The sequence below is a fragment of the Notolepis coatsorum genome (assembly GCF_963971535.1).
Source record: "Notolepis coatsorum genome assembly, chromosome: 9".
NCBI classification, from domain to species: Eukaryota; Metazoa; Chordata; class Actinopteri; order Aulopiformes; family Paralepididae; genus Notolepis; species Notolepis coatsorum.
In genome coordinates, this window is record NC_140173.1 from 68,426,768 (window position 1) to 68,442,213 (window position 15,446).

Below are 15,446 nucleotides of genomic sequence, written 5' to 3' on the forward strand. Positions count from 1 at the left end.
GTGGGTGTACATGAGTTAGAGAGTCCGAGTGTGTGTGTGTGTGAGATATAGAGAGAGGGGGGGGGGGGGGGTGAGAGAGATGAGGAAGGGGAAAGAGAGAAAGAGACCTGGGAGAGTGTGTGTGTGAGAAAGAGAGGGGGGGGGGGGGGGTGAGTCCTCAGCCCTTGTGTGGGAAGTTCCTAACGTTTTCTTTCCCCTATTATTTCATGCACACTTTATTCATTGTTTTAAATTATTATTTTCTTTTAAGTTATTTTGTGCATCACTCTGTTTTGAATTTGATACAAATTTGCAATGCATGAGGCCGGTCATCCTTTTGTGTTAAATGGCTGCATAAAGCAAGCATTTGTTGACTCTCATGTTGATAAGAGTATTAAAACTTGGAACTTGAAAAAGATCTGTTTAAGGTAGATAAAAAAAAATGCGATTAATTTGCAATTAATCACAAGTTAACTATGGACAATCATGCGATTAATCGCGATTAAATATTTTAATCGATTGACAGCACTAATTTGAACGTGTGCTTGACTTTGTGCGTATATCTACGCACAGCTCAGACCGTGCGTACCTGGCGGCCAGCGGTAGAATATGAAGACTGCAACGCGGAAATAAGCTTTTGTGCATTAGTTTGACTGACGTGTTCGGTATGACCCGTAATTCATTATAGTTCATTGTAAAATAGCGACAGTAGTGTAATTATTGTCAGACCCTATAAATAGCATTTGGAATAGGTCTTTCTTTCCGAATGAATGCAGCATGGTTTATATAGCGTTATCGGAATACTACGGGGTGCACTGACTGGGCTCGGCGGGGAACTGTTTTCAGAGATAGGACAGTCTATTTGCTGAGAGAACATAATATTATAGAGGTGGTTGGGGTTATCCACTGAAGCCATAGTTAATGACTCTGACCAACCCAACAAACGACCCAACAGGAGTGCAATTATAACGGGCTCACGCGCGAACAAGAGCCCTTTAGAGCGCAGTTGGCCTGCTTGTTTGGCACAGGGGGGCAGATGCAGAACACCCACCTCCAAACGCGATTAAATATTGTTTAAAATAAAAAGCTAAATACTATTATTTTGTGTGTCATGTTTCCAAATAAGATTGGTCACAACGAAATGCGTTCTACTTCAATTTGTTGGTTAGAATAGATGACCTCCGTTGAAACTTCACTGAGACTAACACAGTCTATTTGTGCACTCCCGCACAGACGTGATGGAATTCAAGTTTGCATTTTTATTGATCACATAGGCAGGCTACACATGACGTATAGGCAGGCTATACCAACCTTTCTTCCCCAAGCCCCACGATTCCTTGGAGACATATAGGAATATGATATAGGCTATACATGGGTCCGTCAGCGAGGAGATTTAGCCATTTGAGAATAGGCTATTATGGCCAAACGAGGGCCTATAGCCTATAAATATTATTAAATGTTTTCATAAGCGTAAAGATACAAGGACAACAATTATATTAACGATCAAGTTAGTTTACTGTATGCAGGTTTCATAGGGCTCCGTGTGACGTGTCTGTGCGCGTTATGCGCAAATTACTGTTGCATAATGTAGGCTATGCTATTATATATAATTTATATAGGCTACCTAATACCGACATCAAAATAGATTGTATGCCTCTACAAATCATATTAAACCATGCAGGTAGAAAATTTACGGAAAATCCGTCGCGATTTGGAATCAAATTTACGGAGAACTTTAATCCCTGGGTATTAATCGAACTTTAAAAGAACAAAACGAAAAAGGCATTCATATTCCAGCATGGTTATTAATGACATCAATGGCAAACAGTGGTTAACGGTCTTTATTAGTGTTTTGCGCTGCCCAGGCAGCAATGGTCTTTAGGAAGTTAATAGATATCATATCCGACATCACTGTGTACACATCTGTCAGCCTGTCGCGTATTTCTCCCATAACACGCGTTCGCTCGGCTAGTCCATTTTTCCACATTTCATGGGGGTGTTTCATTACCGTATATGGTTAATTACAGGCGGTTCTATAGGCAAATACTTAAAATCGTGCACGAGCGCGGAGCGTAGAACAAGTGGCATTTATCAACACGGAGTACTTGCAGGTGGGCGTAGGACTTGTGTACGCACGGTTGATAAATCCCGATTTTTCTGTGCGTAGAGACATTCTAAATTCCATGCTTAGGAACAAAAATAGAACACTTTCTACGCATTATTGATAAATGAGGGCCCACCCACACTAATGTGACAGAGTGGATTAGAACCTGGGACCATAGGATCCACAGGCAGTCACACTAACCAGCTGAGCTAAAGGGTCAGCCCCGTTAGCAGGTGCTGGTTGACTGCGACCGATTCCTCAGTAGTTGAATGAATTTGTTGATGATGCCAATTTGTTGACGATGCCATTTTGTGCCATTTTGTTCTCACCTGGCTGCATGGGGTGAGTGCTGGTGGTGCTGACCACTTTGGAAGGAGCCGTTCCCATGGGGATCTGAATGGAGCTCTGCTGCATGGGAGGCGGTTGGCACTGCTGCTGGGGTGGTTGGCACTGCTGCTGGGGTGGCTGGTACTGCTGCTGGGGTGGCTGGTACTGCTGCGGGGGTTGCTGGTACTGCTGCAGGGGTGGCTGGTACTGCTGCTGGGGTTGCTGGTACTGCTGCTGGGGTGGCTGGTACTGCTGCGGGGGTGGCTGGTACTGCTGCTGTTGTGGCTGGTACTGCTGCTGTTGTGGCTGGTACTGCTGCTGGGGTGGCTGGTACTGCTGCTGGGGTGGGCCTTGAGGCATGGGCGGGGCCTGGTACATGGGAGGAGCCTGACCATATTGGCTGGAGAGGAATGAGAAGTTGCTGATCGATGTCAAAATGACCTACCTGCCTCGTCACACCTAGAACTCACTGTGCTGCTCAACATCCAGACCGACTGACATAAAGAAATCTCCCTTTTCTAACTCAACTTCAACTAACGCTTACCTGAATCTCCTCCACTTCATCAGACACACTTTACGCAAAGGTTAGTGGGAGTTTAATAAGAGCAGAGACCCACAGAGAAAGAGAGAGAGAGATAGAGAGGTAGAAAAACAGCCTGGCACCAGAGAGACAGTGTTAAGACAGAGAGCCTCAGTCATGGCAGTCGTGTATGGTTTATGGTTTCCACGTGAATTCCACGAGAACAGCATTTTCTTTTTTAAGGTTAAACAAAGAAGGTTAAATCAAACACAACAGCATCATCCTTTAGATTCAACCAAACACGGAGCTAGGAACAGAAGGAGGGGAATCAGTGTGTTACGTAGGAAGTCAAGTTGTTATGGTGACAGTTAAAACGGGAGGGTGAGGAGCAAACTATCCAGATGGTGTGGATGTTTGGTGGCGTCTGAACGAGCTTCCCTCAAGGTAATACCTGGAAATTGCGGCTTGGAGGCCGTAGCCAACGGCAGATTGTTGCTTCAGGCTGTAGATATAATGCGACAGAAACAACAAGGCCAGTGGTCACAAACAGGGGTGAGTCTTCAGACATCTGGTTCACCTGTACCTGCAGGATGAGGGCTGCCCAAACCATCCGTCTCATATATTTGCGGTGTCCTGCAGAATCCTTGTATCTCCAATTTATTACTTATATATATATATTTATTTTTTACCGTAATTAACAGAAAAGAAAAGTCATTGAGCGCATTCTCTGAGAAGGTCACTGCGACTGATCTGCCAAGGTGCCAGAAAACCGGACAACGATATTAAAGACAGTGGTTCTGCACACTTAGGGCCCATTCTCATTAGATCAGACATTGTAGGGGGAAAACACAAGTTTACCCTTCTTTTGAATGGGGGTAGATGCTGCTTTTGAATGGGGGTAGTTACTTCTTTTGAATGGGGGTAGTTACTTCTTTTGAATGGGGGTAGTTACTTATTTTGAATGGGGGTAGTTACTTCTTTTGAATGGGGGTAGTTACTTATTTTGAATGGGGGTAGTTGTTTCTTTTGAATGGGGGTAGTTACTTCTTTTGAATGGGGGTAGTTGTTTCTTTTGAATGGGGGTAGTTACTTCTTTTGAATGGGGGTAGTTACTTCTTTTGAATGGGGGTAGTTACTTCTTTTGAATGGGGGTAGTTGTTTCTTTTGAATGGGGGTAGTTACTTATTTTGAATGGGGGTAGTTGTTTCTTTTAAATGGGGGTAGTTACTTCTTTTGAATGGGGTAGTTGTTTCTTTTAAATGGGGGTAGTTACTTCTTTTGAATGGGGGTAGTTACTTATTTTGAATGGGAGTAGTTACTTCTTTTGAATGGGGGTAGTTACTTATTTTGAATGGGGGTAGTTGTTTCTTTTGAATGGGGGTAGTTACTTCTTTTGAATGGGGGTAGTTGTTTCTTTTGAATGGGGGTAGTTACTTCTTTTGAATGGGGGTAGTTACTTCTTTTGAATGGGGGTAGTTACTTATTTTGAATGGGGGTAGTTGTTTCTTTTGAATGGGGGTAGTTACTTATTTTGAATGGGGGTAGTTGTTTCTTTTAAATGGGGGTAGTTACTTCTTTTGAATGGGGGTAGTTGTTTCTTTTAAATGGGGGTAGTTACTTATTTTGAATGGGGGTAGTTACTTCTTTTAAATGGGGGTAGTTACTTCTTTTAAATGGGAGTAGTTACTTCTTTTGAATGGGGGTAGTTGTTTCTTTTGAATGGGGGTAGTTACTTATTTTGAATGGGGGTAGTTACTTCTTTTGAATGGGGGTAGTTACTTATTTTGAATGGGAGTAGTTACTTCTTTTGAATGGGGGTAGTTACTTATTTAGAATGGGGGTAGTTACTTCTTTTGAATGGGGGTAGTTACTTATTTTGAATGGGGGTAGTTGTTTCTTTTGAATGGGGGTAGTTACTTCTTTTGAATGGGGGTAGTTGTTTCTTTTGAATGGGGGTAGTTACTTCTTTTGAATGGGGGTAGTTACTTCTTTTGAATGGGGGTAGTTACTTATTTTGAATGGGGGTAGTTGTTTCTTTTGAATGGGGGTAGTTACTTATTTTGAATGGGGGTAGTTGTTTCTTTTAAATGGGGGTAGTTACTTCTTTTGAATGGGGTAGTTGTTTCTTTTAAATGGGGGTAGTTACTTCTTTTGAATGGGGGTAGTTACTTATTTTGAATGGGAGTAGTTACTTCTTTTGAATGGGGTAGTTACTTATTTTGAATGGGGGTAGTTGTTTCTTTTGAATGGGGGTAGTTACTTCTTTTGAATGGGGGTAGTTGTTTCTTTTGAATGGGGGTAGTTACTTCTTTTGAATGGGGGTAGTTACTTCTTTTGAATGGGGGTAGTTGTTTCTTTTAAATGGGGGTAGTTACTTATTTTGAATGGGGGTAGTTGTTTCTTTTAAATGGGGGTAGTTACTTCTTTTGAATGGGGGTAGTTGTTTCTTTTAAATGGGGGTAGTTACTTCTTTTAAATGGGGGTAGTTACTTCTTTTAAATGGGAGTAGTTACTTCTTTTGAATGGGGTAGTTGTTTCTTTTGAATGGGGGTAGTTACTTATTTTGAATGGGGGTAGTTGTTTCTTTTAAATGGGGGTAGTTACTTCTTTTGAATGGGGGTAGTTGTTTCTTTTAAATGGGGGTAGTTACTTCTTTTAAATGGGGGTAGTTACTTCTTTTAAATGGGGGTAGTTACTTCTTTTAAATGGGAGTAGTTACTTCTTTTGAATGGGGGTAGTTGTTTCTTTTGAATGGGGGTAGTTACTTATTTTGAATGGGGGTAGTTACTTATTTTGAATGGGGGTAGTTGTTTCTTTTGAATGGGGGTAGTTACTTCTTTTGAACTGGAGTCGGCTTGTTGCTGTAACCGTAATGCAACACCTCCCACGCTGCGGTGGCCATCAATCACAGCGGAAGGCGAGTGATTGGGGGGTTGGGGCGGGTGTTGAAGCTCAGAGCACGATGACGCACAAATGGCTCATCCACACCAGGTGCCGCATTGACGGATTAGATGAGAATGAGCCCTTAGGGTCCATGCAAGTTGTTTTTAATGAAAAGCCAAGCTTTCAGTCAGAGGTCTTGATTGAAGTCACATGAGCTGGTGTTAAATATCAACCATCCGTTCTCCATTTCAATTTAATTTCTTTGGAGAAACGTGTTTCCTGCAGGATGCTGATGATGTCATGGTGTCCAGGTTAGAGTCAAGATCTTCTAATAGAACCTTCAGTTCTCAAGTGATTGACCTATCTCAAACCCGCCCTCTTTTCTCACTCCTCCAATCACAACCGTAGCTTCCCACAGACGAAATAATGTTTTTCAGAGGGAAGCGACAGTTTGCGAATGGAGGATCAAGAAAAGAGGGTGGGGTATGGGATAGGTCAATGACCACTGTTGTTCTGGTTGGTTCCTCTATAATTATTAGTATCTATGCAATATAACTGAGAAGTACAGTATTTGCATTTGTCAGTGGGGGTGTGGGGTAGATGAGGGAGGGCAGCACACATACATCTGTGATACAGGTGAACTCGCTTTCATCACAATGGACGTATCTCGGACCCCGTCGCGACAGTTGTGATTGGAGGATCAGGAAAATACGGGCGGGGTTTGAGATAGGTCAATACGGCTGTATAACAGAGAGAGAGAGAGGCACTCGGTACCAGGCCATGCAGTCGACTACAAAGGCATTGAAATGTAGAAACCCAGAGAGAGACCTAAAGCAAACTGATCCATAGCTCTCTGTCTTAGCCTTTACATTTCTCATCCAAGGTATCCGGACTTCATCTCCCGAAAGACGGAATCACGATCCATAGAGACACACAACACAGCAGGACCTGCACAACCCTGTCCTATTCTCCAACCATCTCCTCAGAACAGCATGACCTCGTTACAAGTCACATCAATCAACACACTACCACCACCACGCGCTCTGCCGTAGAGCAAACAGGCTTGGCAACGGCGGTTGCCAGACCGGATTATATTAAAAAAAACGACAAGAAAACAAAACAATAACAACACATTATTAGAGGAAACTCAGAGGTGAGCCAAGAGCAGAGTCACTTAACCAAACCGCGGCGGCATGCAGATCCAGTCCACTTCAAATCATCACCACGCCATCATCAACCACCACACATCTGAAGCTCGTACACTAGTTTTCATTTTTCATTATATGGCTTTAGCAATGGATTCAGATGGATTACATCTGGCAATAGCTGCTCGATATTAAAACCAAAAGACGGGGGTTTATTTGTTTTACCATTTCCTGAGCCAGGATCCATTCAGCACAAAAATGTACCAGTGGGATGCAAGGACTATAGAGTAATAATCGTGATATAATGTAACCTCATGTAATGTAGTGAAGTAATGCAAGCCAGACATCATTCACATGTTGTCTAAACAGCTGCCAACATGAGGAGGGTATTCGAGTTAATGTTGCTTCTCACAACATTCATATAACTCACCACTGTGTTCTCTATGATAAGGTCAGCTGGGCAGACAGGCACTGTAATGATTGGTATCTGTATATTTATGAAGCCCTACTCAGTAAATTACCATCTTGAATCTCATCTCTGCCGCTCTGGAGCACCGGTCCACGCTTAACACGTTCCAGCCTAGTTCTTCAGGTTCCTGGTGAGAATTAATGCAGGAAGGACTGCTTTTTGTACCGATGCAGCGGAATCATGGGATCTCTTACAACGTGACCTAAAACTGAGTATGCGTGTCTCTTTTGGACGGTTTATTTTCTTAACACTAGCACAGCCGACAAGGGGTCAAATGACCCCTAGGCATTTTCAATAAATGTATCCTTGTCACTCGGTCGAGCTCCAGCTCTGTCACTCAATGACTTTTCCTAAAAGTACCCGTTTTATCTGGCACGGTTTCTGAAACTTCAAAATGACTTCAGGAAAATTTTATTAGAACGTTATTCCACATTATGGGCCGTTGGAACAGACGAAAGTCACAGCACTTTGCGAGCGTCTAGCGCAGGGGTGGCCAACCCGTGGCTCGCGAGCCGCATGTGGCTCTTTGCCCGTCAATGTGTGGCTCTTCCATCCATCCAAAAAAAAGTATACAAAATTATAATATATTAAAAAAAAATTTAAATAAATGTATGTCACTCAAACATACATTTCATTGTGGTAAACCTCATATTTTTATATTCAGAGGTAATTATATAGTTTACACTGTTTATTTTTCCTCATATTTCTCATATAAGCTGTCGGGTCATCTGACCCGTTCCTGGCGGGAATTAGTGGCATTTTCTCCATGGCTAAATAATAACTTGTCTTGTAATTGCTTTCTCTGATGTATTACAGTATATGTATATATTTTTGACTGTGTGTTGGTGATTGATTTGTTGTATGTTTGTGTGTGTTTTGTAATCTCATGTACACTGACAATGAGGGTCTCCCTCAATGACTCCAGAGTTTAAATAAAGTTAATAAACACAAATAATACACATTTACATAGCATTGTTTGTATTGTTTTCAATAATATTTTTAATAATTAATATAGTATAATTGTTTGCATTCTAAATGTGAGGGCTTTCTTGTACTAAAAGATAATACTAAAAGATAAAAGATAATAAACTGCAGCAGCCCAATAACGTGTAACAAGAGAAACTTAGAAATGTAGAAGAAGTAGAACAATCTTAAGATCATATGGAATTAAAATAGATGGTTCTATTTGGCGAGCAAACATTGAAGCACGTTTTTCAGAATAGAGTTTAGGAGGGCAGAATCTAAACATTATTTGAAGATTAAATACATGTATGAATATATTTATTTTTAGTCTATTATAGGCCATTATTCTTGAGGTGGAATACATTATTTGCGCAGAGTAACAATTGATTCTCAAAACAATTGAGTCATTAATTTCCAATCATAAATCTGAAGTGTTAAAAGGTATCGGCTTCGATCGAAATAATTTTGTAATTAATCATGGATGATTATGAGTCATTAACACAAACAACCAGTCAAGGCAGTGCGTGAACATGCATGTAAACAGTGACGAGCAGAATGAACATGGAGAGCGTGGGATAGAGGAGCTTTCGTATACAAACTAAATTGTGATTAGGTTTTTAACTGTATCTTTTCATGCAAATCTATACTTGCTTGGGCGTGTAATGTATAAATGAGCAGCGGTACACTTGAGAATGAGAGGTTAGCTTGAAAAAAAGCTTCTGTGAGACGTGATGTAATCATTAATAAAGTGAAGGAAACATTGGTATTGTGGTGAAAGAGAAATAAATAGTCAATATAGTAAAACAATATTTTAATAAATAGTCAATAGTAAAACAATATTTTAATAAATAGTCAATAGTAAAAGAAATGTATCAAATTAATAGTCAATAGTAAAACGAATAGTCAATATAGTGAAGAGCAAAGCTTCCACCCTTTCACAGGAGCCACATAATATACCTGAAGTTGTTATATATTTACTTTTCTTCAAGACAATATACAGTATATAGCGTCCATGTTGGATTTCTCTGGTAGGGAGGTATGCAGTTGGAGCTTCCACCCACACTAAACCGCAGCATTGTGGCAACAAAAAGAGACACCGGATCCGACAGAGACTCCGGAGATGGTTTTGCACCATCTTTCCGCTAATTTCATTAACAAGCAGCAAAGCAAAGTAGGCAAGGTGACGTTTCCACCCCACGGCCCTTGAGCAAAGAGGAAGCTACCACGGCAATGTTAACTTTGGAACCTTTCTTCCCCCCTATCCCATGTTCCCCCAGGACCTCTGCACACCACTGCCTGTGGCCTCTGTGCCCATACGTGTGTGTGTTGAGTGTGTGTTGTTACATGTATTTCAGTGCACGTGTCCACCTGTGGTTGATATGTACCTCAGATGCTTGGGTTTCCCCGAGGGCAGGGTGCGCTTGCGTTTGGGCAAGGTGCTGGTGCGGAACACCGGGGTTATAGACAGAGCTTCCAGCGCAGAGGTGGGCGGTGGACCTTTCTTATAAACATGGTGTCTTAACGAGAGTCAACAACACAGGGTCTGAGAGAATGACTGAGGGACGGTTCTAATGTCTTACTCACACACAAAGTAATACATCTATACAACCACAGCATATTGTAGTTAATTACATCCTAGCATTATAGTCAAATTCATATATCATCTTCCAATAAGGGTCTGATACTACTTGGGTGAAAAATAACATGAATCATCTAGTTGTTCTTCCTTAGACTATACAGTACTAAGTGGAGGTATAGTGGAATGGGAGGGGTACCTAGATTGTGCAGTCAGAGCAGATGAGATATGGGAGGCTGCTGGCGTCAAGTTTCTCTGTCCCCCAGATGGGGCTGCGGGGGCCTTGAGGGCCACTGGCTCAAGGGCCACAGATTCAGTGGGCTTAGGCTCAGGGGCCACGGGTTCTGGGGCCACAGGCTCTGTGGCTTCAGGCTCAGGGGCCACAGGTTCTGGGGCCACAGGCTCAGGGGGCAGTGTTTGACAGCTGCAGAGTGGACAGAGTGGAGTTAGCACTGCCGGTCAAGGAGACGGCAACATGGGGAGTAGGAACCCTAACACAACGTACATACTTGTTGTTGCTGGGACCATACTTTGGGACTATACTTTTCCCGCTTGGGTTCGACACTATGCTGACGACTGACCACTTACTCTAGCGGTATTCACACATCTGGCATCCAAAATATAGCACCCGAAAACGGTTTCCAATCTCAAAACCTCTGCAAACAGTTCACACACACTGTGAACAATCGAATCAACACACTCTCTTGTTTCCAAAGAACCCAGCTTGATTTTAAGATTATAATACAGCAATCAAAGGATGAAGGTGAATTTGGGTCAGTCTGTGCCACTACGATGGTACGTGTGGCGGCAGTGAGCAAACCACTGAAGCAACCGCCGCTCAGGCCTGCGTCTGAGTGACGGCTGGTTCAGAAACAAGGAAGGGGAAAGAAAATCAGGGTTAAGAGATGGAGAGTTATGACGGGAGGGGTTAACGCTTTCACTACCACACTACAGAACGTTAACCCTTTGTAGTGTGGTAGTTAAAGGATAATAAATATTGAATTTGGCAGAACCTGTCTTACTCGTTTCCACACCACTGTGTCAACCTATGTCTGTACAACAGATGACCGACAGACAAACGTGACCCAAATGTGCTTTTTTCAAGAAAACCTGGTCTAGATATTCATAATCTTTAAGTCACGTTCACCGTTCCTGCGTAGATCCAGTTGCTGTGAAACTCTGTGTAACAACACCAGTGCTGTACGGCTCTGTATTTACGCAAGATTCACCTGGTCAGGTTAACATGACCTACTGTGACCACAGGAGTGAAACTGGTACCAAATCCACCGTCACTCTGTGAATAGCAACACTGATTGGCTAAGAGTAGGGATGTTCGATATTATCGGCCTACCGATATTATCGGCCGATATCGGCATTAAAATGTGATATCGGAAAATATCGGTATCGGTTTAAAAAAATATATATATATTTTTTTATTTTTTACATTTCTATAGAAATGATGTCCGATATGATGTCCGATATCGGCATTAAAATGTGATATCGGTTGATATCGGTATCGGAAATTAAGAGTTGGACAATATCAGTATCGGTAAAAAAGCTAATATCGATCATCCCTAGCTAAGAGGTTATTCAATGGGGTATGAGGGGCGAGGCAAACAGTGGACTTTAGGCAAACAGCCCCGCTTGGTATTGCACTTTTTTTACATTCTTTGTTTTGGTCTAATGTGTGGGTTGGAGTTGAGCGCGTACGGGACGTCAAGAGAGTTCTGGAGAAATTCACAGTATAATAGGTTACTAAATAGCTAATATATTACAGTATATTATAGCTGTATACATTATAATGTAAATATAGATAGTATAGCTATATACAGTAGTAGTAGTAACCTATTATCTGAGTCTGAGGTGTGGGTTGGAGTTTAGTAACTTATTATACTGTGAATGTCTCCAGACCTCTCTTGGTAGAGTCTGAGGTGTGGGTTGGAGTTTATTATACAACGGCATGCAAATTTCTCGATTCTGATTGGCCATTCACACGTCTTTATTGGCAACAATCCACGGTCCTGGGCTCAGGACCCGCCCACAACCGAATCACATAACCCTCCCCGGCTCACTCCGGGAGAAAACAAGATCGCGGACAACAAATGGTTATGTTGAAAGCACCATAACGACTAAATATGAAGCGATTCTGTCAAGGGGAATGTGTTAGTCCTTTAAACAATGTTGGATGATGTAATTGATGGGTCTTGACTCAATCTAGAACAAAAGAAAAATCGCGGATTGATTGATAGATTAATTGATTGATTTAAATTTCTTCCTTCCTACTTTCTACTGACTGCAGCGTTCTCTCTCACACACTGTCCGACGCTGGCGTACCCACAAACACACACACACACATACACACACACACACACACACACTGTGACACACGCACACACACACACACACGCACACACACACACACACACTCCTGTCTGCAACAGCGGGGGAGTCAGACTGAGAGAGAAGCAGCGCTGTTTTAAGTGAGCATGGTCTATTGAATTGATTGATTGGTTGATTGCTAATTTTATTACTGTACCCCTGGTTTCCAACTGGTTAAGTTTAGGCTAAAAGAAATAAATAAAAAAATAGGGCGAAGAAAACGTTTTTTTCCTATAGGGCAAAGAAAACGTTTTAATTTGTTTTACCTACTTTATATTCTGCATCTGGTAATAAAATTTTCAATCAATCATTCCAATAATACACAGTTGGATGTGTTAGTTGGTTGGATGCACTTCAAGCTGCTTCCACATGAGGCAACTTCTCTCAATCATTCCAATAATACACAGTTGGATGTGTTAGTTTGGTTGGATGCACTTCAAGCTGCTTCCACATGGAGTTGTGGGAACTACTTTTTCTGGCGGATGGTTTTTTCAATAAATCTTCGATTAATGTGTGTTTATTGTATAGAAATAAGGTTGGATGAATCTGGCAGTTGTATAAAAGCTTTACATCACACGCAGGAGTGGTTTGTGACCAATAAACCATGCCTAGGGGGGTCTAACGACCCTCGGCTGCGCCTCGGGCCTAACAACCACCCCTAGGCATGGTTTATTGGTCACAAACCACTCCTGCGTGTGATGTAATGCTTAAGTAACTTATTATACTGTGAATGTCTCCAGAGCTCTCTTGGTAGAGTCTGATGTGTGGGTTGGAGTTTAGTAACTTATTATACTGTGAATGTCTCCAGACCTCTCTTGGTAGAGTCTGAGGTGTGGGTTGGAGTTTAGTAACTTATTATACTGTGAATGAATGAATGAATGAATGAATGAATGAATGAATGAATGAATGAATGAATGAATGAATGAATGAATGAATGAATGAATGAATGAATGAAAACTTTATTTAACAGATTGCAGAATGGGTACAATACAGTACGGCTCAATACATACAATTGTTAAGGGGATGCAGACCTGAGAAAGACGTTTGTCTTGTTTCCATCATGGTCCCCCATTTTCAATTCATATAGACATTTATGACATACACAACATACATGACATTTATGGCATAGGGACATTATAGGTATTTAGTACTGATACATTTGTGACATAAACGGTATTCAAATATACAGTACTGTTACCCCTAGATCCTGACAGAGTATATACATATGATGGGGAGGGGACTGTACATTAGGAGGGGGTGGGTGGGTGGGAATGTCTCCAGAGCTCTCTTGGTAGAGTCTGAGGTGTGGGTTGGAGTTTAGTAACTTATTATACTGTGAATGTGAATGTCTCCAGACCTCTCTTGGTAGAGTCTGAGGCGTGGCCAGCAGTAGCAACCCCTCCCCCTATCTCCATTCAACTCAACAGGGGCTATTTGACCTAGAGACCGCTGTTTAATGGCATTACAGATTCTGTCTTTAAGTAAAGATCAGGCCTCCTGACTGACGACAGGCACGGCTCGACTCAGTGATGTGAAAATGGTAGAAAACTAAGCTGCCAGGTTGAGGCTCTCTGTCCAAACACCACTCATACAGACCAGCTCCTCAGTCTGTAGGTCTCAGTCTGTCCACGGTCTGTCCACACACACACACACGCGCACACACACGCGCACACACACGCACACAGACACACACAAGCACACACACACACGCACGCACACACGCACATACACACAGACACACACACACACAGACTTACCTTGAATACTATTGATAAGAGATTTCCATCATTAGATTGGTCTTCAACCAAGAAAAACCCAAGCTCAGTCATCTAAACTAACCCTCTGTCTCCTAGGTATTTTAAACAGCACAATACATATTTTACTAATGCATGAACTGCTTTTAAAATGAGAACCACGACTCAACCACATACAAGCGTATGTTCAATAAGGACATGATTTGATTGATTGAAAATTAAATGTCATCCTTATTGAATGTACATTTGTGTGCGGTCCTCATTTCTAAAAGCCGCCGACGCAGCTTTTAAGACGTTTCATCGTAACATTTTGAGACAACTTGTGGAAAAACAGTTTACGTGAGTCAAGGTTTGAGGACGACAACCTCAAACCAAACGTGTGTTCTACAATGTGTACCTTGTTGGGAGAAAAACACACAAACCAAACACACGGATAGGCATTACACTCATCTGGCAAACAAACAAAAAAACACTCCAAACCCATAGCAGACCTGGGGAGAGAGTATTTGAATACGTTTCACTTTTTAAAATGTTTCTGTTATGTTTTCATTTCTTGTCATAAGTTGTACTGCGCTGAATTGAAAAGAAAATCACCAGGAAAACACTTGCTTTATCTTTTTGAAGTTGTTCCAAGTATGTAATAGTAAATCAAATACGTGAAACCCATTTCAAATATGTGAAACCCATTTCAAATACGTCTTTCCACCCAGGCTCTGCCCTGGACGGTGGCTTTACCTCTCGGCGCCAGGGGCTATGGGGGCGGGCTCTGGAGGCTGGGCGGCAGCGGGCGGAGGCGACTGATTGGCTAGGCTCGGCGGCTCAGAGGCAGGCTCATTGGGCGAAGCGTCAGCACTAGTAGGCAGAGCGACAGGCACGGAGGACGTACAGACTGGAGCATGCTCAACAGGGGGACTACATGAGAGGGTTAAGAGAGAGAGAGGGAGAGAGAGAGGGAGGGAGAGAGAGAGGGGGAGAGAGAGAGGGATAGAGAGGGATAGAGAGGGAGAGAGAGGGAGAGAGAGAGACCCAGAGAGAGAGAGGGACATTGGCACATGTGGGCCATCACTATATATAGACACAGCCCTTATGCAGACTGGGTGTATATATAGACGTATTAGGGATAGATTTGGTAAGTCATTGGTTGTTATCGGGCTCACTCATGCAAAAGAGCCAATAAAAAAGCTATGATATTGCTCAGCCCATCGCTAGAATGTCAGTCGATTTAATTTATCAATAGAGGAGCATAGTAGAAAGTGTGTGTGGGGGGGGGGGGGGGATGATACGCAATGATTAATTTGTTGATCTTATCGGATGCGACGCGCGGCTCAAACCAGTGACTCCGATCTG

At 42.3% G+C, this 15,446-nt stretch overlaps 1 protein-coding gene across 1 annotated transcript in view; it reads right to left on the reverse strand.

The window, feature by feature from the left end:
* Positions 1 to 15,446, reverse strand: part of ldb3a (LIM domain binding 3a) — a 137,622-nt gene that overhangs the window by 12,966 nt on the left and 109,210 nt on the right. Inside the window, exons 9-10 of the mRNA XM_084321903.1 lie at positions 14,835 to 15,011; positions 2,413 to 2,810 (exon numbers count right to left, since the gene is read on the reverse strand). Coding sequence (XP_084178029.1) covers positions 2,413 to 2,810; positions 14,835 to 15,011 — 575 coding nt within the window. The remainder of the gene's footprint in view (positions 1 to 2,412; positions 2,811 to 14,834; positions 15,012 to 15,446) is intronic.